Source organism: Hesperophylax consimilis, chromosome 13 (genome assembly GCF_061612785.1).
Source record: "Hesperophylax consimilis isolate HC1 chromosome 13, BYU_Hcon_1.0, whole genome shotgun sequence".
Lineage (NCBI taxonomy): Eukaryota > Metazoa > Arthropoda > Insecta > Trichoptera > Limnephilidae > Hesperophylax > Hesperophylax consimilis.
The window spans coordinates 31,184,629-31,210,290 of record NC_142848.1 but is presented as its reverse complement, the minus strand read 5'-3'; the positions used below and the strand labels follow the sequence as shown (position 1 = coordinate 31,210,290).

The window sequence follows — 25,662 nt, the reverse complement described above, 5'->3', positions numbered from 1 at the left end:
AGGGAAAAAATTGTTACCAAAAAACCCTACTAAAATTGCATGTATTATCCAGCATCAACATTACCAGCGACCAACGGCGGCCATATACTACATGCGTGTCTGTTTGTGTTGTGTTGGGATCGGGGGGGAAATTCGGTTGCGTCCTTTTGTGGGAATCCTTCCGCATTTGCCTGATGGAGTAAGGGAAACCGCAGAAAACCTAACCAGGAAGGAGCGGCCGATAGTCAACTTGAAACATATGCGGCTTTCAGTAACATCGGTATATGATGTCCTGCATTTTGTGGTGTGTGTGTGTCTGTTTTTATGTTAATATATACTTATGGGAAGATAGAGAATATATTACGCGTGTTCCACATTTTTCAGCTTAAAAAAATAAACGATAGAACGCAAACAACACGTCACGCAAAATAACACATGATTCCAACTCGCTAGCTAGTTCGCTACTGAGCGAGCGGAAAGTTTTGTGTGTCATCGACACTCGCTAACTCGCTTACTCGCTAGCTTATAGACTCGTCGACTAGCAGCTCGTAAACTAGCTCCGTGTCATCGATGCTTTACACACAAATTGGGCTGTCAACATTTTCTATGTCCGAGGGCTCAAAAGCATGAAAAAATTGTTATTGTTTACATTTATGTAAGATTAATCAAAGTTAATTCAAATAGTATTTATGTCAAGGGTGTCTTATATTTTCACATTAATGTGGTTTAGGACTATTAATCTGTGTCTGGAATAACCTGTGTAAAGGATACGGAATAATTTGTTTTCGGAGTTTTTCTTGACCGAAATCATCGTGTCAGGAGTAATCTGCTGGCATTAATATAAGCTGTATTATTATACAATTATTATCTAAAGTATATATTTTCTTTTCCAAATTCCGAAGCTTTAGCTTCGAGCTTCTCGTGTGCACAAGGCCAGATGCAATCTTAACATTGGAATAAATTTCCAACTGGAACATTAACGGTTGGTCTGTCAGCATTTTGTTAAATAAAGTTTTTCAGTATCAAAAAAGGATTTTATATTTAAAATATCCCAAAATCAATAAATATATTCAAGATATTAAATATGAAAACAATTTCGATAATAATCAAAACACAATATTAAACACAGTATTCATTACACAAAAGAAAAGAGATTTTTAGTGCTTGAACTCGGTACTTTTCGCTGTCCGGAAATATCAGGAAAGGTATTCACGGTTTAATCACTAATGGAGTTGAAAATTACCTTTTCACTCTTCTACGGTGGTTTTTTTAGATAGCTTAGTGGTTAGAACATACTACGGATAACGGAAGGCGGAATAAGATGTATTTTTTCTATTACATCGATGGTATCAGAAATGAAATAATTTAAACAGGTCATTGAAACACAAAATCATTGACACACATCTAGGAATTAAACCCAGGACCTCAGCCTTGCCTGGGCTTTCCTCTGAGGGCCTGGGTTCAATTTGAAGTTTTACTCATTACTTTCCAATATATATATATACCAACCACAAGATACCAAACCGATATTTAACGTATTATATGATAAATGGCTTTAATGTCAAAATGTTTAAAGTAATCAGAAAAACGGCATTACATTTATTTATTGTATCCCTTCATTAAGTAAGTATGGTAACATTAATATGCGTCATCAAACTTAATTAAATCATAATAATTGATTCGAGTACACATACTACGAGATCGAACTGAACAATTGAAACTTTATTGTGTCCTGTTCAGGGTTGATCAATGAAAATGCAAAACGAACTCTAAGCAGAATTCTTGCCTGAACAGACTATGCAATAATTACAATAGCGTTATTATGCAAGGTTGATATTTTCAGTTGCGTACTTACCAAATACAAGAGGTCCATAAAAGAACATTTCTCTGACAGGTTTTGAATAATGTTATGTCTCTATTGTTTATATCTCTATTATGATTTGATTTATATCTACAACTTCTCTCCATGGCTATAAATGTATTGTTTTGTAAATTTTTCGTTTTATATAATCTTTTGTTTTGTATATATTTTTTTATTAATGTTCTTTTTTTACAAATTTAATTTACTTATTCCATACTATGCTGTCTCAGTAGAGGTAAAATCACAAGGAGGAAATCCATAATTGCTTTTATTTTGGCTATATAATAATACTTATGTACAAACTGATTAAATGTAAACTGTCGATTTCCCGAAAATTAATAAATAAAAAAAATATATCTCAACATATTTAAGTTCACCCTAACTAATAACAAGCTGAATTATGCACTAAAAAGCATTAGAATACGTTTTACAAACATAACCTAACCAATAATAAGCCGAATTATGCACAAAGAAGTATTAGAAAACGTTTGACTTACCTAAACTAACCTAACCTAACCAATAATAAGCTGAATTATCCACTAAAAACATTAGAATACGTTTGACAAACATATCCTAACCAATAATAAGCCGAATTATGCACAAAAAGTATTAGAAAACTTTTGACAAACTTAAACTAACCCAATCTAACCAATAATAAGCTGAATTATGCACTCAAAAGTATTAGAAAACGTTTGACAAACCTTAACTAACCTAACCTAACCAATAATAAGCTGAATTATGCACTGAAAAGTATTAGAAAACGTTTGACAAAATAGAATTTCCTATTTTCAACTGCTGATCTTTATCATCTTTCATAGTTCACAATTTGGAGAGTTCGCTAATATAAAACTGCTGGTTTCCTTCAACCGCTCGCAAGTACGAGTATGTGGGCCTTTTTATAGGCTGTAATCACGAAGGGTTCGTTCATTTTTATCGCATTACCAGATCTCTTAAATATGAAATTTGGCAGGTGAATTGGTTGACCTTCTGTCGCCCCCAGGTGAACACTGATTTCTGTGATTAACGAACAGCGACAGGCAAAACTCTAATTTTAATGTTAGTGATTAAATCCTATTCAAAACTCAGACGGAATACAAAGCAAATGTGACCATATTTGGTTGAATAAGTTTGAAGTAATACTTAACCTTTCCTCATGAGTGATGTGTATTTACTACACATTGCTTCTAATAACTTTAATAACTCTATAAATATAATAAATTCTAGGTTCAGATATTAGGTATTCCTCCGCTATACATTTATGCACTGAATTAAAAAATAAAATTTTACATAGTTTTCAAATTCAATTAAAAATCTGATATTTTTGTTAAAAATCGGGAACAAATACACCAATACAATCAACCGTGTGACACTGCTACGCGAAGAGTGTGCGAGGAAATAACACGCTTTTGATGTCCCGCTTTAGTTCGCTATGCTGGAACATGAGAAATTCACACGTCCAGAAGACCATCGATACCTACGAGCGCATAGCTGTGTGTGTGCGTCCAGGGCTCATCCAGTGCCTGTTGTGCCAGCCGGCCGTCAGTCGGTCGCGGGCTGTCGTTAGATATGGACTCCTTGCACGTTTTTTAGCATCTGCCGATGGTTTTTTTCATGTTTACAGCAATTGAATTACAATTATTATCACTTTTGATATAAAATATAATAAACATAAGCGATTAGCTATGAATATTCATATTTTCCGATATTAAATCGCTTATTTTGAGATGTGTATTGACTACACAGCACCGGAACGCATGGATTTGTTTAGCACAGTACCTAAGGGAAAGTTTAATATGCCATGAGAAGTATTTAAAAATAACTGATGTACACAAAGTAAATAACCTCCCATGCTAATTTGTTAGGTTTTGCGAACAAACGGCTATTAATCGTAGCGGCAATTTGTTCGCTTTGAGGAACAGCTTATATGATGATACTCGTATCATATAAATCGTCCTGTCACCCTTACTGTCATAGGTAGGAACGTTAGGAATATTATCTAAATGGTGTTAAAAAGAGAACATCACCCTTTATATTCAAATCTCGAAGTTAACCACAGAATAATTAAAATGTATGCTTTTATGAAACCCAAACCCTCAATTTGAGACAAATTATAAGTTTTGCGTTTTTTATTAATTATTTTTATAGCAAACCACAAAAAACGAGGTAGAAATAATGCTTATAAAATATATTTGTCTAATAAAATTTATGTTTTTTTCCGTTATCAATAATTTTAGTTCAGTGTTCAGACGAAAAACCGTAAAATGAGAATTTATTTAATTCTATACATACATTACAGTGTCTGCCAAATTATTAACATTTGTATATAATATATAAAACTGTTGTTATAATATATAAAACTGTTGTTAATATGGTGTTTGTTTTATGCTGGGTGTAAGGTAGGTTTGAGTAGGTGACACTGTGGTGGGTAATGTTTTATGTTTCATGAACACCTCACTGGGAGAACCTGTGCTGAGGTGTTTACGTGGTTATGATTAAATGGTACAAGTATTTATGTGTATTGGTTTCAATTTTCTAATATAAATGTAAGTTGGGTTTTTTTAATGGTTATTGTACATAGATGTTTAAAAATAAGGAATATATATTTACATATGCCATTGTACACCATTGTAACACCATTAACTATTCATCAGTGGAAAGTTCATAATTGGCATAATTAATAATATTATTATTGTATCATTATATAATTACAGATTTGCTGTCAACTTTTCCAAATAAATAAATAAATACACACATACACACGTGCTAAAATATGCTTAATTTGAAAATTTTAATAATTAAACTATTTAATATTTTAAAAATTGTTGGTTTATTTCTAATGATAAAATTCAAAGAGTATTTCATCACCTTTCAAAAACAGATTTTAGTTTTCGGATACGTTCGGAAATGTCCCATTTATATGGATTTTATTGTGATGCCGTAATAAACACAAAATCAGCATCTTTAAGAAATATAACGGTCAATATGCCAGAGATGCTGCCTGAGGGTTTAAATGAAAACCGAGTTGGACTCTAATATAATAGTATCACATTATATTTAATCTTGTCTTACTTAAAAAATGCTGCAATATTTTATGCGCGGAGTCCTAAATTTCTGACTTCACTCTTCCAGGTGTCTTGGGCCATCATTTCAGATTATTTTCTTTAAATGGGTACATTTCGAAATTATATGTAAGATTGTAGTCGAATTCAGACTTATAAGAATGAACAATTGATTTGTTGAAACTGCAGTTTTGATGGAATAGCCTTTTGTATCAAGGCGTTGCAGGCTCCCTAGGATTATGCAACTAGTACCTTTGCAACTACAAAAAACATGCAAATAGTATGAAAGTACCCACTGTAAGAATCCTTTGGTTGTAATTTTTTTGCTTGAATGTGACCTACCCACGAAAGAAGTTCTTATTCTATTCCAAAATCAAATAAATAATTTTATAATGTGTAAGGGTAACTATCGATGAATGCCATAAACAAACTAATTGACTTTTCTTGTTACAGAGAGGTCGAACGGATGCCCAGGAAAAGGTGAATTCCCACAGCAGACCGGTGCAAATAAACCTCACAGGTAAAACACAATTTTATATTTTTTGATTGATATATTAATCCAACAAATATAACTACCTACTTACAAAAATAGTGGTAGATCTGTAAGTGTCGCCCAGGGGGTCTAGCACAGTGAAATCGTTAACTTAACAATATCGGATTCATAGGCGTAACTACCGACGATTTTAATTAATATATTAATCAAACAAATATACCTACCTACTTACATACAGAATGGTAGATACTGTGAGTGTTGCCCAGGAGGTCTAGCACAGTGAAATCGTTAACTTAACAATATCGGATTCATAGGCGTAACTACCGACGATTTTAATTAATATATTAATCAAACAAATATACCTACCTACTTACATACAGAATGGTAGATACTGTGAGTGTTGCCCAGGAGGTCTAGCACAGTGAAATCGTTAACTTAACAATATCGGATTCATAGGCGTAACTACCGACGATTTTAATTAATATATTAATCAAACAAATATACCTACCTACTTACATACAGAATGGTAGATACTGTGAGTGTTGCCCAGGAGGTCTAGCACAGTGAAATCGTTAACTTAACAATATCGGATTCATAGGCGTAACTACCGACGATTTTAATAAATATATTAATCAAACAAATATACCTACCTACTTACATACAGAATGGTAGATACTGTGAGTGTTGCCCAGGAGGTCTAGCACAGTTAAATCGTTAACTTTACAATATCGAATTCATAGGCGTAACTACCGACGATTTAATAACGACTTCACGAGCACGGTCATACTATTGATATCCAGACCGATATTGATAATGCAAATAAACAGACGCGGGCAACACTGACGCATTTGTCTTAACATTCCTAAACGTCAGACGGCTACTTTAAAGTTTAAAAACTAATAAATTGAAAGTGTTAATTGAAATAATAACTTGTATAATAATATAATATAAATCCGCATGTACTTTTGACACTAAAAGGGAGTTAATTTGTTCATGACGTCATTAGTAGTAGTCATAACTTTCGTTTCTCGATGCTGGAACAAAATCAATTGATTGCGTCTTAGATGAAATAATTACGTCCATGGATCTCGTTTACGATTTCTATCAGTTCTAAGAGCTTTAAAAGTTCAACCCCATTCATTAATAAACCTGATATTTTGCATAACGAACAAAATTATCTAAAAAGTCATGCATATACTGCTTATCCGATACCTGTATCAGACGTAATCGTGACACACAAGACTGTAGATAGGGGCCGGTGATCCCAATCTGTGGAGGCGTAAGATGTCTTCCTTCAGTGGCGTGGAGGGGTAGAACGGGGCCGTCTCTGATGCCGTTGTAGCTGGTCCGATCGCTTGTTGCTTGTTCTTGAGCTGATTCCGAGTCTGGTCCGAAGGGGTAGGCAGTCCGTGGTCCAGGGTGAGGCGGGGGTCAGAGTGAAAGAAGGCGAGCAGAGTCAGAAGTCGGAGCGAGGTAGAAGGCAGAGCAGAGAGAGAGGTGTTGAGCTGGTGGTGGTTTCTGGAGATCTCCCGTTTTCAGGGCCTGTTGCCCGTTTTATAGGCCACCAGCGGGCGCACGACGCGCACACGGGCCCACTTTCTCTTTGATTCCTGGAATCCGTGACCCGTGTTTGCGACGCTATCGCGGCGCCCGCCGGGCCGGTAAACTCCTTTGTTTGGGCACGATCCTCAGAACCGTGCCCGTGGGACGTAATGACGGCGTACCACCGGTCATTTGTGACGCTATGACGGCGCACGGCAAGGCTTCCCACTACGTTTTGGCACGGTTCTACCAATCGTGCCCGAATTAAAATATGAATATGATTTTACCAGCTCTCACATTACTTCTCTGCCCGTTTACTTCTAGCCAAGCTCCGACGTTTCGTTTATTGTAACAATTGTACATTTTACCTAACAATTTTACATAACAATTTTACATAGCAATTTTACAAATTTCTACATTTTACATTTTTCGGCAGTATATTTTACTTTAATAACAGGGCAAATAGCAAATTAATAATATGGGGCGACGTCAGCTGATATTGGAGCAGTACGTCCGTTACAGATACCTTTGGGGGCTGCGCTTAAAGTATCGACTTTTGGAATCATTTTCTGACCGTGCGCGCAAATATCGCTATCTGACCATAGATGACAGATTTCGTCAATATCGTATTGACATAAGCAGAGATGTGCAAAATGGGTACCCAAAACCATTTGAAAGGCAAAATGGAAATGGGTCAAAACTTTTCCATTTGAAAATGCAAAATGGTTTTTAGAAAAGCATTTCAAATGCAAAATGCAAAATACCTATTTTCAAAATGCATTGAAAATGCAAAATGGTTTCTCAGGTCAAACAATTAATATAATTATAGAATTTTTAAACAATTTTGTCATTTAATAATGAACATCAATGTAGAACAAACATATTACATGATGGTAAATCCAAAAACACCACACAAACTACAGATTATGAAACCACAAAAAATTTGCGCGGGACTAATGTTGCCAACGTAAAAACATAGAAACTGCTATCTAACATTTAATATTACAGCTTCATGGCCCCATGTTCAGTATTTGAATCAGTATTTTTTGTAATGGTATCACTCAATTGCCAGGGCTCCTACCAGGGAGCAACTTGACAAATGTAAATTATCTCTCATATCGAGGTTGAGGACCAACTGATATTTGGGGCTTATGAAAAAAAGATGAGTGGAGATGGTAGGAAGAATGTTGCAAAAAAGCATTTAAAATGGAAAATGCATTGAGAAAAGCATTTAAAATGCAAAATGGAAGATACCCATTTTGCATTTCCATTTGAAATGGATTTATTTGAAATAAAGCACATCTCTGGACATAGGGCTATGTCGATCATCTGTGCTAGAACTTCTGGTGAAAGACCATAATAGAATGGAAATGTTGCTTCGAATGGCAACATCCGTGTTTAGTGACCTCGTCTGAATAGCCAAGTACTTCCCACCTTCCTCTTACATATTTTCTTCCCCTCCGCACTCCTCTCGTCTTACAATAAATATATTTTTTTAATTAAAAGACGAAGATTCCCGGGTTACGAATAACACAATTATCGTGTTTCCGATAGTGCAAGTGACGATGGGATCAAAGAATAAATCAACTTCTGTACATCTTCCATTGAAATGCCGATAGAAAACGCCGCATTTCCGCAAGTCAGCTTGGGATGGATGTATCAGATGGATTGTTCGTTTTCGTACACAGTCAAGAGTTATTTTACGGCGTCAAGGGTGATGTGAAAACATCAAATGTCGACAAGATTGTGAAAGTTTTGATGCTTGCGTGATTCAGCATAATTAGAATGAGTTACAAAACACGTCTTATCGTATTTTACCATATCCGTAGATGTACAAGTATAAAGCTCTTTGCTTGGATCTAATTATGTCTACTGCGTTGCGGTATTCTGCGGTTCGGACAGGGTGGGATCAACAATCAACACCACATTATCTGTGTAATAACTAGACAACGGATTGCATGCATTTCTATAGGAGTTGGTACAAGAAACACGTCATTTTACTTCAGAATCAACCTAGAACCCAGCCTTACCTTTTGATTGATCAATTTCCACAGTTCTGAAAATTATTAACCCAAAAGGTGCAAATTAAAAACTTTGAATTTCGAAATCGAAAAGAATCTAAAAATAACTTTCGCGCTCTCACGGAGAAAAATGAGTATTGCTAATTCATTAAGAATCTCTTCAAAGTATTGCTAATACGGTTAAAAACGGGATTGTAGACCATTTCCTGATATTTTTGTATATTCCTAATATACCGGAACACGTGTTCATGCACCTGCGTTTGCCTAGATAATTTCATTAATTTACTAAAAGTTTATAAAGAATCCTGTTAATTCAATCGTTAAGGCCTGCAATCCCGTTTTTAACCGGATTATCAATAATTTGAAGAGATTATTGATACTCATTTTAATCTGTGTGGAGACTAGTTCTGCATAGCCATGTACTTCCCAACTTTCCTCTTTCCCATCTCCTTCCTTTTCCCACTACCTTCAGCCTCAACTAATTAGGGATCACTCATCATAATTGCGGTTGGAACCCTTGACCTTGTGCGGTATTACATTAAAACCATTTTAAAACAAAGAAAATGGACTATACCTACCTACTTAAAAGTATCCACCGTACAATACCTATATTTTAATCTAAGCATAGTCAACACTGTCATGCCGATTTCCCTTTTGATTATAGGTTATTCCCTCAAAACCCAACGTCTCCAATGTCAACCATTGTGCCGAGACGACGTTGATAAATGGGTGTCTGCAAAAATCGTTCCCATGCAGCCGTAGCCGTTCTACTTTGCCAAATACAACCACCACCAGAATAACACATTTACAAAAACACCACTGTCTTTTTGCGGGGTTTTCGCGTGAAAACTCTATTCAGGTCAAGCCAGAGGGCGGTGAGGGTGGGGTTAGGTCAGGGTGCCAAGGTTCAAGTCATTGTTGTATTTTTATAACATTTACAACAGACTGATTTTCTTGTTAAATTTGCTGTGAACTTTCAAATTACGCAAATCACGGAGAAAAAAGTAGAAAAAATGTATGTAACTAACGTACTGTTTGCTACATAACTGTCTTAATAATATTATTGAATTTTACTTAAAGTTTATTCGTCTCTAGGAATAGAAATTGAATTAAAATAGATATAGCCATAAATAATCCGCTCACTAGATCGATATCTTCGGGCTTTTTGTATAAAACAAATAAAAAACCATAGATATGACAATATATAGACCAGAGGCTCCCAAACTTTTTTCCCCCGTAGACCACTTGCCAAATATTTTTTTTCCGTAGACCCCTGCCTGCCGAATATTGAATTTTCCTAAAACTATTAACGTCCCATGTGATAATCATTTATTTTTTCGTAAAAAGATTCCCTTCCCTTGTCTGTCCTACAACCGGGTGGCGACATAGTTCCTCTGTTTTTGCATTGTGCAGACAGGGGCGCCCTTGTGAGGTATTACACCAAATGAAAATGGAGCAGGATAAGCAACGAGAATTTCTTTCTGTAGCTGGCCCTACAGAACTGCCCCTTAAGTTCTTTCTTAGCGCTTATCCCGATCAGTTCTTATTGTCATATGATATCCGATTCTTCAACATTCCATTTCCACAGTCAAAATGTCCTCAAACCTAGTTTTGAAGTCTGTGTGAAGTACATCTAAATGTTGAACGTCATTATTACCCTGGACGTTTTTCAAATTAAGTTGGGGAACTAGGAAAATTCGCGTCTTCTAATATGTGCAATGTTTTGGTTCAATATATTAATTCTGACGAGAAAAGGAACGTAGACTCTATTTATATTTCTCAATAAACAACTTTACGATATATAAACTGTAAAGGGCGCAATTTCCCTGTGAGAGGTCCATTGCAAAAAAGGGTGCCTTAGTACATATCGGCGTTAGCTCAGGTGGTAGAGGTTGAGATCATGATCATCAGGCGTCAGGTCAGCTACGGCTTTTACACGGGGAACTGATTGCCAAACAAACCACTTCGAATTCGTCAAAGGAAACGCATTAATGGGGTATGATAGTATATTCACAAAGCACAATTACAAACAGATACACAAATGAGATGGGTCATTTACATCCTAAATATTCCTAGCGTTTCGTTAGGAACAATCTCTCTTGATAATTTAGGTTCTGGCTGGCAAGCGTGTGTGTAGGCATAATTCAAGTCACAAAAGGCACATAAAAGGTAAAGATAGTTAATCCGCTTACATGAATTTGTAGTAGGTTTCGCGTACATGTTGAACCACAAAAGGAGGGTTATCTTCCGTACTGTACGCGCTATTACGCGTACATTTCTCCATGGTAAGTAGGCACAGCAATTAGGTACAGGCTTCGAAAATACTTGTACAAAGCGGCCGTTAATTTAGGCGCGCAATCATGGCGTCCTGGTTGATAGCAAAACAGACATGTTGACAGGGCCAAGGCTAGATTGTGAGTGGGGGCCGTTGGTGATTTGAATGGCCGGCGTGTCGAGCGTAGAGCAGTTTTACCAACTTGGCCGTGCAAGGCAGGCGCGCGCGCACAGCGACAATGGTAACAACTCACCGCTGACTAATTTGAATTCGCGGGAGTTTTGAACGTGTCCGATTCGTTACGTGACACATCCCCGCCCGCCCGAGAAAAAGCGACGTGGCAATGAAGCAATAGGCTTAAGAATCCTCTTTTACTTAAAACATGCCACTGGCTTGCGAGAGAGAGAGAGAAAGAGAGATTGTTGGGTGTGCTAGCTAATTGATGACAAACATAAAACACATAGTGACATGACAAGACAAGACAAAATACAGTGACATGACAAGACAAGACAGAACACAGTAACATATGACATGACAAGACAAGACAAAACATAGTAACATATGACATGAAATGACAAGACAAGACAAAACACAGTGACATTTTGAAAGAGAGAAAAAAAATGACTCTAAGTTTATCATTGGTCCGGGAAGCTAAGATTTGCGAAGCGTAGTTTGTTTGCGTAGTGGGTCGGAGTTTGCGTAGCACTTGTTATTTTCACTAACACATGACCCTTTGAGATTACACTCAAATGAACACTAGGGTCTTGGAGAAGAACACGGTGTGGAACTTTGTTGTTGCGGAGGGGTTCTACTATCACAGAGGTCAAAATAGGTGCTTCAGGTTTGTAGAGATGCCAGAGTGGATCCATGCTGGTAGTAAGCAAGGTTTTACTGGTTATTAAAGCGTGCAGGGCTGCGAGTAACATGGGTTGGTGCCAAATGGAGGTTGGTGGTGAGTATGCACAAACGGCATTTGGTGAGTCTGCATGAACGGCGACTGGTTGGTCTGCGTGTTTTAGTATTTGCAAGACAGTGCTTGTGTCAGTGCTTGATGGAGCAAAAGACAACTGTTGATTTGGCAGGAACGGACAACTAACCTGGAGCTGACATGCTCGGAGGTTGTTGTTTGGAAAGTGTCATTATATTGTGAGACAACTTGTTCGCAACTGCACAAACGGCTCACACTTGATTGAGTTGAGTGTGGTCGGGTGCTTTTTATATAACGAGGCTGAAGAGAGGGGACCTCCGTGACGGTAGTGAAGGCGGCAATGAAGAGGGCTCAGCTGGTGATGAGAGAGGCTGCTGGGCTTCTTTTTAGTCCAGGGGTGAATTATTATTAGAACAAAATTCTTGAAGTTTACCTGCCTGGTAGACCAATGATGCAAAAATGGTTGGAGAGAAACAAATGTGCCTTGGGTAGAAGAAAGAGATTTGCTTGCCAGAAACCAGAGAAAGAGAAAGATAGAGATGTTCCTAACTAGTTGATATTTTACAAATGTGAAAAAAAAATATGTTTTCGTATCAAGAGGTGACTCTGTATAGTCCATTCAGTGCAATAGTACTGAATACAAATCCACTGATACAAGAACATGTTTGTGCAGTGAGACAAAAAAATAACTTCTTTGAAAGCAATTGACCTTTCATGGTCAATGTCATAGCTAAAGCGGTAACAACGTAAGGCTTTCAAGGAAGAAAACATAGTGAATATATTTCATTGAAGGGTGAAGGGATGATGGAAGAAGGGGTGAGAAAAAAAGATTCGTGGATGAGGTTTGTCCTATTTGACAGACGATAAGCCAATGCTTATCGTACTATTTCCAAATCCGTGAATAATTTTAACAATATGTACATGGTGAAAGTGATGACGAAAGAAGATGTTTGAGTACAGAAATCTGCTGAAAACTGGCTAGAGTCCGGATTCGATCTTCAGGAGAGAGCGAAATATATTTGACAGCAGGTTTCCCGACTCATTATATTTACAAGAAGGTGTGATGAAACATAACATACAACATAATACAATTCTGGTCTTTCATGTGTATTGGATGAAGGACTAGGGGTCGATTTAATCTTCTACAAATTTGTGAGAAAATGACCGACCCTTGTTCAAATTTCACAAACCTGGGAGTTTTCTTATTCGTTTCCCAGCCGACGACTTAGGTGTTTTTGTGTCATGTCCCGATTGACCTCCTACGACACGATACCTCATAATCAAAAGTGAAGCCGATGATTAGTCCATGGTCAATGGATAGTAGATAGTTCTTGGGTTTAGTTACAAGAAGTCTACAGGCATCAGTTCAACCAAAATTTGCTGAATGCACAGCTTCAATGTTACTTTTTTTTTTTTTAAATTCTTCCAAGAGGGAAATTTCCTGCTGTTTGGCAAGTTAAACAAAAGTGTCAAATGTTTTTAAAATGACAAGACATATCCGGGTAAAATGATCTACGTCAGGTAGTTCAAGTATAAACAGGTGGCAATCTTAATTAAGAAAGGCCAATTGATATTATATCGTTCACACGAATCACGGTAAGTATTATGACGTCTTCACGTATCATGTAAGAATTTGAACGATTTTGAAAAAAAAAGTCGAGCCTAGTATTGCAAGGGTGTAAGACAGTAGGTATTTATATCAAAACATTGAGACAAATTACCTATTCGCTGCATTGGCGAAAAAATTAAGTGATTATGACGAGCTTCTCGTATAGCGTTGGATTTTATAACGTTCGCACGTATCATGGTGGATTTTATAACGATCTCTCGTATCATGGTGGATTTTATAACGATCTCTCGTATCATGGTGGAAGACAAATTTACGTTTAAGTTGATAAAGAAGTTTCCATTTCAATACAGACGGCATATGAACAAAATACACAATAAACATACTCGGTGATGTCGAAAGTTATTGGTAACAGCATAATACAAAAGTAACATGACAAGCAGATACAATTGTACAAGACATGTGGTGTGATGGTAGTAATTACTTACACAGCGCACAAATATAGCGAAAGAGACCTATTGGTTTTACTTACTCTTTGCTTACAATATACTGTGATGACACAACCAAAAGTTGAGTTTACACGGTAAGTGATGATATAATACAAGACATATGTCAACAAGAATTTTTTATACAAGACAAAAAAAAAATATATATATATATATAGCAAAGGAGGCCTATTTGGCTTTACATATTCTTTGCTTATAATATAAAGGTTTGTAGTGGTTTATTTAAGACCTGATTGGGTTTTACCTACTTAAAATGACCAAACAAAATGAGCAAGGAAACACGCTTGGTGTTACCAATTGCCACAAACACGAATGTTGTGAACTTTACATGTTATACATTTTTATATACAAAAAGGAGGGCACCTTGAGACACAGGATAACTTAATATGAGTGACCTGGCTTGGTGTATTTTAACAAGGCAAATTAATGTCATTCAAGACAAAATAAAGTGCAACAAAATAACAGATTTGGGTCAGGAAGTTGAGATCCTATGATTTTACATACTCAATGTGACCGAAAGGTGTTATGCATGGTACAATGTTATTGATGAGGAAGACAAATTGCAATTTGTTTTTCTTTATAACAACTATTTTCAGAAATGACGTGTCAATATCAAATTCTGAAAAAAGACAAGAGCAAATGGGATAGTTGAGCGCCATTCAATTTTGGGAAAACTGAAAAAACTTTAACATGGTAATTGTAACTTATATTTGTTACACCTGTGTAACTTGAATCAAATGACGATACCGAACTGGAATTACACACGCATTTTGATTACAAATTACAGGGGTAGAACATTCACCTCAATTGGGTGTATGTTGCAAAAAGGGTCATTGTTTTTATACGATGGAACCCATTAGAACAAATATGAAGGACAATAGGAAGAACAAGAGCAAAAAAATAAAATGATATGTCAAGAAAACTTGGTGTGTTGGGAACAGGGAATGGAGAACATTTTCGAGTATCGCGCGTACCCAAAAATACAAACCGACATTGAGGAGGTGTCTCTTTTCTGAAATGATCAGTTTCAAAAAAGGTGTGTACATGAGAAAAGGTGAAACGTGAGAAAAAGAATAGTAACAAAAGTTTATATACAAAGAAATAGTGTACCGAGGTCAAGGTTACAATTGACACTTATTGTACCTTGTCGTGTAAGAACTACAACAAACCATAATGGATGATTAACTTATGAAAATCAAGAACATTATGGTTAAAAAGGCTAATGATTTCAACAAAAAACGAATAACACTATGGTAGACGGCTTGTGAGATCAATAGTAGAAGCCGTAGATAGTTGTTTAAGCAAAGTTTGTAGTGTATGGCAGTGGTTGTTTCTGCCAATGAGGTACAAACGTAGGGACAGGAGTGATGGTTTCTATTGTTTCCATATTTCCAGCCTTGACAATGTCCTTTATGTGGTAGTTTCCTATGTGTTTACCAGAAATGTCGGACAGGGTGTACACCAAATCTGAGATTTTTCTCAGTACTTTAGCCTTGATAAAGCGGGGTGCCAATTTGGCAGAGAAGTACATGGCACCTTGTGACAATGTGTTATTTCTTCTCCAGACAATATCCTCTTTATTAAAAGTGACATGTTTCCTGCGTAAGTTGTATCTGTCCGCACTTTTTTGGTGGGCCAGTAATAAAGCGTCTGTTACTTCGCTGTAGATAGCAGAGAGTTCTTCTAAACGGTGAGCATATAGGGTCTTCAGATGAGGGGACCGATGATGGGAAATCAATATTCCGATGTAGAGAGCCGTGAACAATTTGTTCCATGCCGTGTTTGAGGAAGAATGGGGTGTAACCGGTTGTAAGATTTACCGTGTTGTTTATAGCTGCTTGAATTTTTTCCAAGTTTTTACACCAAGTGCGTTGGTCTTTATCCACTAGGATAGCCAGGGCAGTATTGATGTTTTGGTTATAACGCTCTACAGTGTTGTTCTGTGGTGTGTAGAGAGTATTATAAAAAATGTCCTTTATGCCGTATTTGGACAGGAACTCCTTAAATTCAGTTGCGATGAACTGTTTTCCGTTATCCACAATAATTGTACGGGGGGTTCCGTAAGGTATAAATATGTGTTTTTCCAAAAGGCTTACGACTGCAGATGCGGTGGCTCTTTTTAAAGGGAAAATCCAACAATATTTGGTGAAAATGTCCACTACACTGAGTATATGCATGTGTCCAGCATAACTTCTGGGGAAAGGTCCAATAAGATCCATTGACAGTGATTGCAGTGGTCTATCGGCGCGTTTGGGTTTACCCATAAGACCAGCAGGGGGTGCAGTGCTGTGTTTATAAGCTTTGCAAGTGTCGCATTTAGAAATATAATTTCGCACTTGTTTGAAAAGACCGGGCCAATAATATTTCAAGGATATTTTCTTATATGTCTTGAAGGTTCCGGGGTGTATGGATTCCGGGGCACTGTGGTTGTTGAATATTATTTGTTCTCTTTCTTCGGGAGGAACAACCAGTTTCCAGGCATGGTCTTCGAGAATAGACAAAGGAGGTTTGCAATTACGGTACAATTGTCCTTCTTTTATGATAAAATTGGGAAACTGTTGAGGAGAGTTAATGCAACCGTTGAATATCTTTAGATACCAGGTGTCCTTAGTGGAAGAGATGGGAGCAGTTGGTTCGGTGTTTAGGAGAGCAAGCTCGATTCTTGAGAGTGCATCAGGTACAATGTTGTCGGCGCCTTTGCGGTGTATGACATCGAAAGTGTATTGAGACAAGCGTGATGACCAACGAGCGAGTCTACCGGATGGATTGTTCAAGGAGATTAGCCATTTTAGGCTGCTGTGGTCAGTAATTACAGTGAATTTGCTACCGTCTATGTATCCTCGAAAGTGGTGAATAGAATCCATTACTGCCAGTAACTCTTTTTCCGTTATTCCGTAGTTCTTTTCGTGTTTGTTTAAACTTCGGGAAAAGTAAGCTACAGGGTGTTCTCCATCGGGAAATTCCTGAGTTAGTACTCCGCCGATTCCAACATTAGAAGCGTCAGTATGGAGCGTGAAAGGAAGTGTGAAATCAGGGCAGTTCAGCACAGGTGCTGTTTGTAGAGCAGATTTCAAAGTGATGAAGGCTTTTTCGGTTTCAGGAGACCATAAGAAATTACTGATGCCTTTGCGTGTACCAGTGATTTTGTTGAGGGGTGCTGCAATGTTGGAGAAGTCTTTGATGAACCTTCTATAATAACCGGCCAGTCCTAGAAAACCTTTGACTTCTTTTGCGTTTTTGGGTCTGGGGAAATTTGCCATGGCTTCGACTTTAGCTGGGTCCGTTCTCAGACCTTTTTCGTCGATAATAAAGCCTAAATAACGCAAGCGGGACTTGCAGAATTCTGATTTCTTCAAGTTGATGGTAAGACCGGCGAGCTTGAGTTGTTGGAAGACTTTTTCCAGCATTTCAATGTGTTTTTCGAAAGTGTCAGTTATGATGATGAGATCGTCTAGGTAACAGAATAAGTTATTATCCGATTCTGGGCCGAATAACTTGTCCATTAACCTTTGTAGTTCGCCAGGGCTGTTTTTGAGGCCGAATGGTAACCTTTTGAAGTGGAACATACCTCTACCTGGTATGACAAACGCAGTTTTTTCACAAGATGCAGCATCTAATGGTATTTGCCAAAAAGCTTTGCTTAGATCAATTGAGGATATAAACTTGGCGTTTCGTAGTTTGTCGAGGATGGCGTGAACAAATGGAAGTGGATAGGCGTCAGCCTCAGTGCAAGCATTAAGCCTTCTACTGTCGATGCAGAATCGTGCAGAGCCGTCCTTTTTTGATACAAGTAGAGTTGGGTTGGTCCAGGCGCTTCTACTAGGAACTACAACGCCTAAACTCAACATTTCGTCTAACTCTTTTTCCAATTGTTTAAGTTTCTGGGGAGCTAGGTTATAGTACCTTTGTTTGATGGGTGGTCCATTGGTTTTGATGTGGTGTTCGACTAGGTTAGTTAGTCCTAAACCGCATTTTTCGAAGGATATTGATTCGAATTTGTTGATCATCCTTTTTAATTGTTGTGACTGAGCAGAACTTAGATTTTCGTAAGGTATTACTGTACGAATTTCACTGACTTGTGTGGAGTGAGAGGTGTTGTTGCAAGTGTTAAATACCCGGGGGGCGACATTAAAGGCCTTCCAGAAGTCTACACCGAGGATAAAGTTCTGGGTTATTGAAGGGATCACTAAGAAGTTGATCGTGATTGTTTTGTTTCCGCAACTGACAGGTAGTGCTAGAGAACCTGTGACAGTTTGTGCTGTGTTGTCTGCGGTTGTGACGTGTGTAGAATGCATCTTGATTCTAAATCCGCAATTGACGAAAGGTATGTGTGCATTATTGCCGAGGCAACTAATAGATGCGCCACTATCCATAAGTCCCGAAAAGGTGACATTATTGACGGAGAATTGAGCATAGGGTCTTCCGTCTTGAGCTTCTTTGCAACTAACAGTTGAAAGATGTAAGGCCTGGTTGAAGTATTTTACGTGTCTCAACCACTCTATCCATTCCTTAGGCCTTGGAGTGAAATGGATTCCCGAGAGGTTGGGTATTAGTTTTTTGCTTCTTGTTTACCCAATTTGGAGGGGGTTTCGAAAAGTCCGGTGGAGGTTTGACAACTTTATTGGGAGCGTGTAATCTCTCGTAATTGTGTCTTGATTTTTTGAAAATTTCTCGTAGATTGTCACGAGGTGGAGAGCGGTTTTGGGAAGAATGCCTCTTAGGTGCTCTGGTGTCTCGGGGTTCTTGGAGGTTAACTTGCTTAAAACAAGTAGTTTGAGAATGACCGGTTTTCTTGCAGAATGAGCAGGTTTTTCTTTCATTATATTCTGGTTTGATACCAGAAGATCTGCTTGGTTTGGTGATTTCGTTTGCATCGTTAGAGTCTTTTCTTCTGTTTTGGTATGTTTCCAATAGAAGGCAAACGTCGTTAAGTTGGTTTATGCTGAGGATTTTTTGTGAAGTAATGATGTTCTCATATTTATGGAGGAGACCATCAATTATAATCGGCAGCAGTTCGTTGTCCGAAACAGGTGAAGAGAGCCTGGCGTTTATGAATTCAGCTCTTTGTATGTAGTTGGCAGCTGATTCATTTGAAAGTTGCTTGATTGCAAACAGCGATAGTTTTATTTTGTGTTGGGCTTCCTTTTTTCCAAAACTGCTGATGAGGGCTGATTTTAGTTTGGGCCAAGAATCTGCCCTTTTTTTCTGTGATTTATGCCACGAGAGCAATTCGGGTGCAATGAGATCGATAAAGTTGCGATGTAGGATCTCTATGGGAATTCCTCTGACTTGGGCAGTTTCTTCTATTCTGTCAATAAAATTTTCCACATCGGTGCGACCGTTGAATTTAATTTTCCAGGATGATAGGTCGTAACTTTTATTTTGTGGAATGACCGGTGCTGGTATGTTTTTTGACTCAGGTGGTACTGGTGTAATTATTTTTGCTTCCACTGGTTCGGGGCAATTAAAACGTAAATTCCTGATGTATTTCTTGTTGAAGTACAAGGCGTAATTTATAAGCGACTTCCTTGATTTGTCAGTTGGCGACAGGTCCCTTTTACGAAGAGCTTGTAGTAATATTTCTCTTTTTGATTGGAAAATGTTGGTGATTACACCAAATGTAATTTCTGTAGGTACAGTGGGTGAGTCCATTTTGAAGGTTTGCTTGATGTTTGAAAAAGGAAGATGATTGTGTTCCGGAATTTTTGAAGTGTTTTGAAATTTTGAAAATTTGGCCAGGACTTTGCTTTGTAAAACTGTGTTTTTTAGTTTCACTAGTCACTTTCACTTGTTGAGAAGAAAAATTGGCCAGGACTTTGCTTTGGAAAACTGTGTTTTTTAGTTTCACTAGTCACTTTTACTTGTTGAGAAAAAATTGACCACAGATTTACTGATTTTAAATTGAGGATGTTGAAGAAAAGGAATGAATTTAATTTCACTTTTCACGTCACTTGTTGTAAGGTTAAAACTTGTCGAAGGCACTTGGAAGGTTAACACTCGTCGAAGGCACTTGGAAGGTTAACACTCGTATTTGCACACTAGAGGAAAAAACAGTTGTACCTATAATTTATTAGGAATAAATGTATAATTAGTGTTGAGACAAACCCGTGTTTTTATTTAGACTAGTTGAAGGAAGGTGATTTGTTGGTAATGTTCGCTATGTGAAAGGAGACATTACGGTTTTGAAATGGGCGTTGAAAAAAAATAAACACACACGAATTCGTGATGTTTATTGCTTGTTGAGAAACAAAAACAACTCTGTTGTGTTTGTTTGTAGTTGTCGTGAGTGTTCACGATACGCGGCAAGGTGTGAGCACGCGTGGCCACCATTTTGTGAACCCAGTTTTTTGCGAGCGCGCCAAAAAAACGGTTTGTGGACATTTGCTAAGGAAATCACATGTTGTTACAAGAATAATGTACATGAATAGAATTTCAATTGACGAACACGAGGTAGTCTATTGTTGGCTTATGAAGGGATGACAAAAAAAAAATTGCCCCATGCTAGGCGACAGTGTAAAGGGCGCAATTTCCCTGTGAGAGGTCCATTGCAAAAAAGGGTGCCTTAGTACATATCGGCGTTAGCTCAGGTGGTAGAGGTTGAGATCATGATCATCAGGCGTCAGGTCAGCTACGGCTTTTACACGGGGAACTGATTGCCAAACAAACCACTTCGAATTCGTCAAAGGAAACGCATTAATGGGGTATGATAGTATATTCACAAAGCACAATTACAAACAGATACACAAATGAGATGGGTCATTTACATCCTAAATATTCCTAGCGTTTCGTTAGGAACAATCTCTCTTGATAATTTAGGTTCTGGCTGGCAAGCGTGTGTGTAGGCATAATTCAAGTCACAAAAGGCACATAAAAGGTAAAGATAGTTAATCCGCTTACATGAATTTGTAGTAGGTTTCGCGTACATGTTGAACCACAAAAGGAGGGTTATCTTCCGTACTGTACGCGCTATTACGCGTACATTTCTCCATGGTAAGTAGGCACAGCAATTAGGTACAGGCTTCGAAAATACTTGTACAAAGCGGCCGTTAATTTAGGCGCGCAATCATGGCGTCCTGGTTGATAGCAAAACAGACATGTTGACAGGGCCAAGGCTAGATTGTGAGTGGGGGCCGTTGGTGATTTGAATGGCCGGCGTGTCGAGCGTAGAGCAGTTTTACCAACTTGGCCGTGCAAGGCAGGCGCGCGCGCACAGCGACAATGGTAACAACTCACCGCTGACTAATTTGAATTCGCGGGAGTTTTGAACGTGTCCGATTCGTTACGTGACAAAACATACAAATATCAAATAAGTAATTTCTCAGTCTATTATTAGTATTACGTAAACTGTGTTAGGTGTATTCTGTCATTTACGGAACTCCTAAATGTTGAGTTGAGGTAAATGGGGGTCCGCTCGTATGTACCCCCATTTGAATCTAGTGGACCCCAATTTTTTTCTCGCTGACGTAGACCCCCAGCAAGCCGATATCGACCCATGGGGGTCCATATAGACCACATTGGGAACATCTGGTAAAAATCTCTTTCGGAGCCTACTTATTATAATATACACCAATGAAAAACTCTGAATGTTTATTTCATAGACTTTCAGAGTTTTTCATTGGTGGATATAGATGACATCACAATATTCGCGGTTCCAATTTTCGATCGGAGTCACACCCATAGACCACTCTGAAATGGTAGAAATAAAATAAATAGAATTTATATTCTAATTCTCTGTGTTGCCAACTAAAGAAAATTAAACGATACAGCGCCTTCCTTTTTTAAATATTTCTCTTTGAATTTCACTTTTGTTATCGGGAATAAATGAATGCAAATCTTGGAAGAGGAAGTTAAACCACTTCCCGATATCCGATCGAGCTGAAACTCGGCAGATAGATTCTTTGTCGATGACAATGCATTCTATCAACTATTGGTGGCAATCACAAACACACACGCGGACTTATACGCAAATCTTTGAAATCGGGTTACAGTACAGTGGTATTAACCATATATTAATACGAAATAAATTTACAGTAGTTAATATCGGTCCCATCCGATCGACATTCGGCAAGATTGGTAGAGTTGTCGACTAAGTTTTTAAAGACATTATAAAATAGATAATTTTAGTAAAAAACTTAGTTTTTTATGGTTGTTTTTTTTTTTCATTTTTTTGTTGTCAGACTGTGTCTAGTACCCACAGTCCTCTTTTTAAAACTAAGTACTTAACTAGTATGTAATGTAGGTAGGTAATCAACACTGAAATATCAGAAAAATTCTCCGAACAACTTTGAATTTATTCGGCATACATTTTCCTAATCGTTTTTCAGATAAGAAAAATAAATAAATAACCCGAAGTCTTAATATGAAAAAGCTAATAAGTTTGAAATTTCTGTATTGGGTTTGTATAACGATTTATCGAAAAATACGATAATTGACATATAATTACTTCCACTCGCAATCAACGGTGTATTAGGGTTAAAACATAGACTAAATACAACGGTTAAAAGCGTAATTAAGCCATCAGTTTAGAAATGTTTACATAAAATTAAATATTGATGGTCGTAAAATTAGGGTGTACACCAAATAATGGTGATGATCTTTTTCTACCATTAAATAAAAAAAATAGCGGAAGGGTGAAAAATGTAACCTTTATAAGTAGCTGTTAAAATGATGTAGTTGTTTTTACGTAACCTGACCCATCGTAGAAAATAAACACTCATATACATAAATTAAAAAATGTGTGTTATTGAATGTAAATTTATCTGCAATTAATTTATTCCACGACGATGGCTAGCCAATATATTGTATCTCCATGGTACTTGTTCTTTGGAGATACAATATATTGGCTAACCAGATGCAATAGATGACTAGCCAATATATTGTATCTCCATAGACCCAGTTCCAGATTAATGCAGTTTTTAAATCATTAAAATCTTTTTTTTTAATTTTAAAAGTTTTGACATACTAATAATAATTGATAACTAGCAGATAAAAACCCGCAGTAGCATGCCGCGGGTTTTTGCTGCTAGGCCCTGCAGATGTTATTTCTCTGATATTAATATTTGTCGGGAACTCAAAATAATCTCAATTTCAAAGGATTCTAGATATTCAATGAACTACCGTATAAAGAAAGATTATTTCTTTTCATTTTAGTTTTTTTATCTTGTTATTTGAAATTGTTTTTTCATGTTATATATTTGACCTTGGTAAATTAAAAAAAATATATATTCTCGGTTAATTAATCGGAAAATAAGACGGTTTTTTTTAAATACAAAAAAAATATTTTGATTTTATACGAAATTAGAATTTTTCCATATTTTTTTTTTTCATAAAAGTTTTTTTAACCCTTTAGATAAACATTTGAAAAGTAACACAAATCAAATATTTAAAAAAAAATAGTTCTTTGGGTTTTCTATGTGATGTAGATTCACCAGTATCCCGTTTGTACAACGAATTTCGGAACACCGTGTATATTCTCTCCAAATGAAAGCTAGTGCTTGTGCTTAGGAAAGGGAGTGTTTGTTAATATAAAGAGCTGTATAATGAAAATAAGAAGAAAAATAATATTAGAAATTGTTTTCACAAAGGAAAGGATAGAAAAAATTATTTATAAAAATTGTTAAGGTGTGTAAAATAGTTAAACACTTACAAATAGGTTTCTAGGTATAGGACACATGTTCATTTTAATAAAATGTCGTAAAAGAAATCGACGGTAGCTATCACATGTAAATAGTGTTATAAAGAAACATAAAAAAACTAAGTCAGCAAACTTTAAATCGCTTCTTCCCGCTACAAACTTGTAATATAATTTATTTATCGATTTGTTCCAGTTCCGGTAATGCACACACCCCGCACAAGAAGTCCCCAAGAGAGTCCCAGAAAACTGTCTCACAGTCCCCGGCGTGTCACACACAGTCCCGCCATCATCTCGAGCAGCCCGGTCAGAGTCCCAATCGGCAGTAATAGCCCTGTCAGGGTCCCGCCCAGTCCCGGCAGGGTCTTGGGCAGCCCCCGAACTGTGCCGAACTTCGGGAGTCCTAGGGCTTCGAGCACAAGCAAGATACCCAACAACAGCAGGATACTGCACAGTCCTGGCGCTACCGGAGCCACTAGAATCACACTTCAGCAGTCTCCAGAAGCAGATGATTATGTTTTCAGAGGTACTGTTATTTTATAAAGGTCAATTTTTTGCTCATAGAATCAATGTATTGTATTTTTACGTTACATATGCGAGAAAAAGGCACACTTTCTAGCATGAATCGGTCATATAGCTTCATAAAAATAACGCAAGCACGTAGGTAATGTATCAGAGTGTAGCAGGGTAGCTATCACGGTCGATTGATAAAGGTTTTATCGATAATGTCGGTAACTTGTCATCGTTCCCGAGCTTGACTGCAGGTAGCCAATGAACAACAAAACTTCACAACGACTAAGTGGTCTTAATTCATCGACGTGTATTGTTGTTTGTTTGTTAGCATCCTGCAGTCGTGCTGGGGAACGATGACAAGTTATCAACACTATCGATAAATCCTTTATCGATCTATCGTGCTAGTTACCCTTGGCTAAGAACATTTTCAAATTCAGTTTCAAACTAATAAATTTCCTAAATTGTTGTAAAGTCACCGTGTCGGTTATTTAATGCTACTAATAATCTAATTCCGCCGCCTTCGGAAAACCGTACAAATTTCCAGAACCTCTATTGATAGTTCAAATAGGGATTATCTGTTCTGTTCAGTCTTGAAGAGGTTAGTGGTTAGGATTAGGTTTCCAAAAGTGTTTCTGTATCTACATATACTAGTACCTACTTAAAAGTACAGGTAAATCAATCATAGTTAGGATAAATCATCACATTAAACATACTGGTACTGGATGGATAAAGAAAAATAAAATTTTATAATAATTGTGTTTTTATTGGGAAGCTTGTCAACGATTCCGACTCTTGACATTAGAAATCAAACAATGACACTACGAATTTTAGAATTAGGTAGAAATCAGAATCAGAAGGTGCCAGGTACCAGCATTGCCTGTTATTTATAGATACCGAATTAAAGATTAGTCATTGCAAATAAAAAATTTGAAAGTCAAGTCGCCATTTGAAGGGCACTCGAATTTAATGCCGAATATCAATTTTCATTTTGACTGGAGTTTTGTTGGTTTATTGTGTCATTTTTTCAATATTTATAAAAGTTTCAATGAAGTGTCATGGCTCCTTCCTGTTTCTCATAATTACGGTGAATATTGGGGTGGCAGGGTCTTTAACCTCGCTAGGACACAAAGGGCTGGAAAAAGGACGAATTTAGGTGGCGTGTTTGTGCTTCATTCGATAGTTTGATACTTACTCAATTCGAGAAATAAGAAGGGGAATATGGTATAATATGGAAATAGGTAAATTAAATAGAAAGAAGAGTCTGAAGTTGACACAACTATATGTAGT

At 37.2% G+C, this 25,662-nt stretch overlaps 1 protein-coding gene across 1 annotated transcript in view; it reads left to right on the top strand.

The window, feature by feature from the left end:
* LOC149418781 (uncharacterized) overlaps nt 1–25,662 on the top strand; it is a 63,618-nt gene that overhangs the window by 15,951 nt on the left and 22,005 nt on the right. The window contains exons 3-4 of the mRNA XM_089639000.1: nt 5,353–5,419; nt 24,059–24,388. Coding sequence (XP_089495126.1) covers nt 5,353–5,419; nt 24,059–24,388 — 397 coding nt within the window. The remainder of the gene's footprint in view (nt 1–5,352; nt 5,420–24,058; nt 24,389–25,662) is intronic.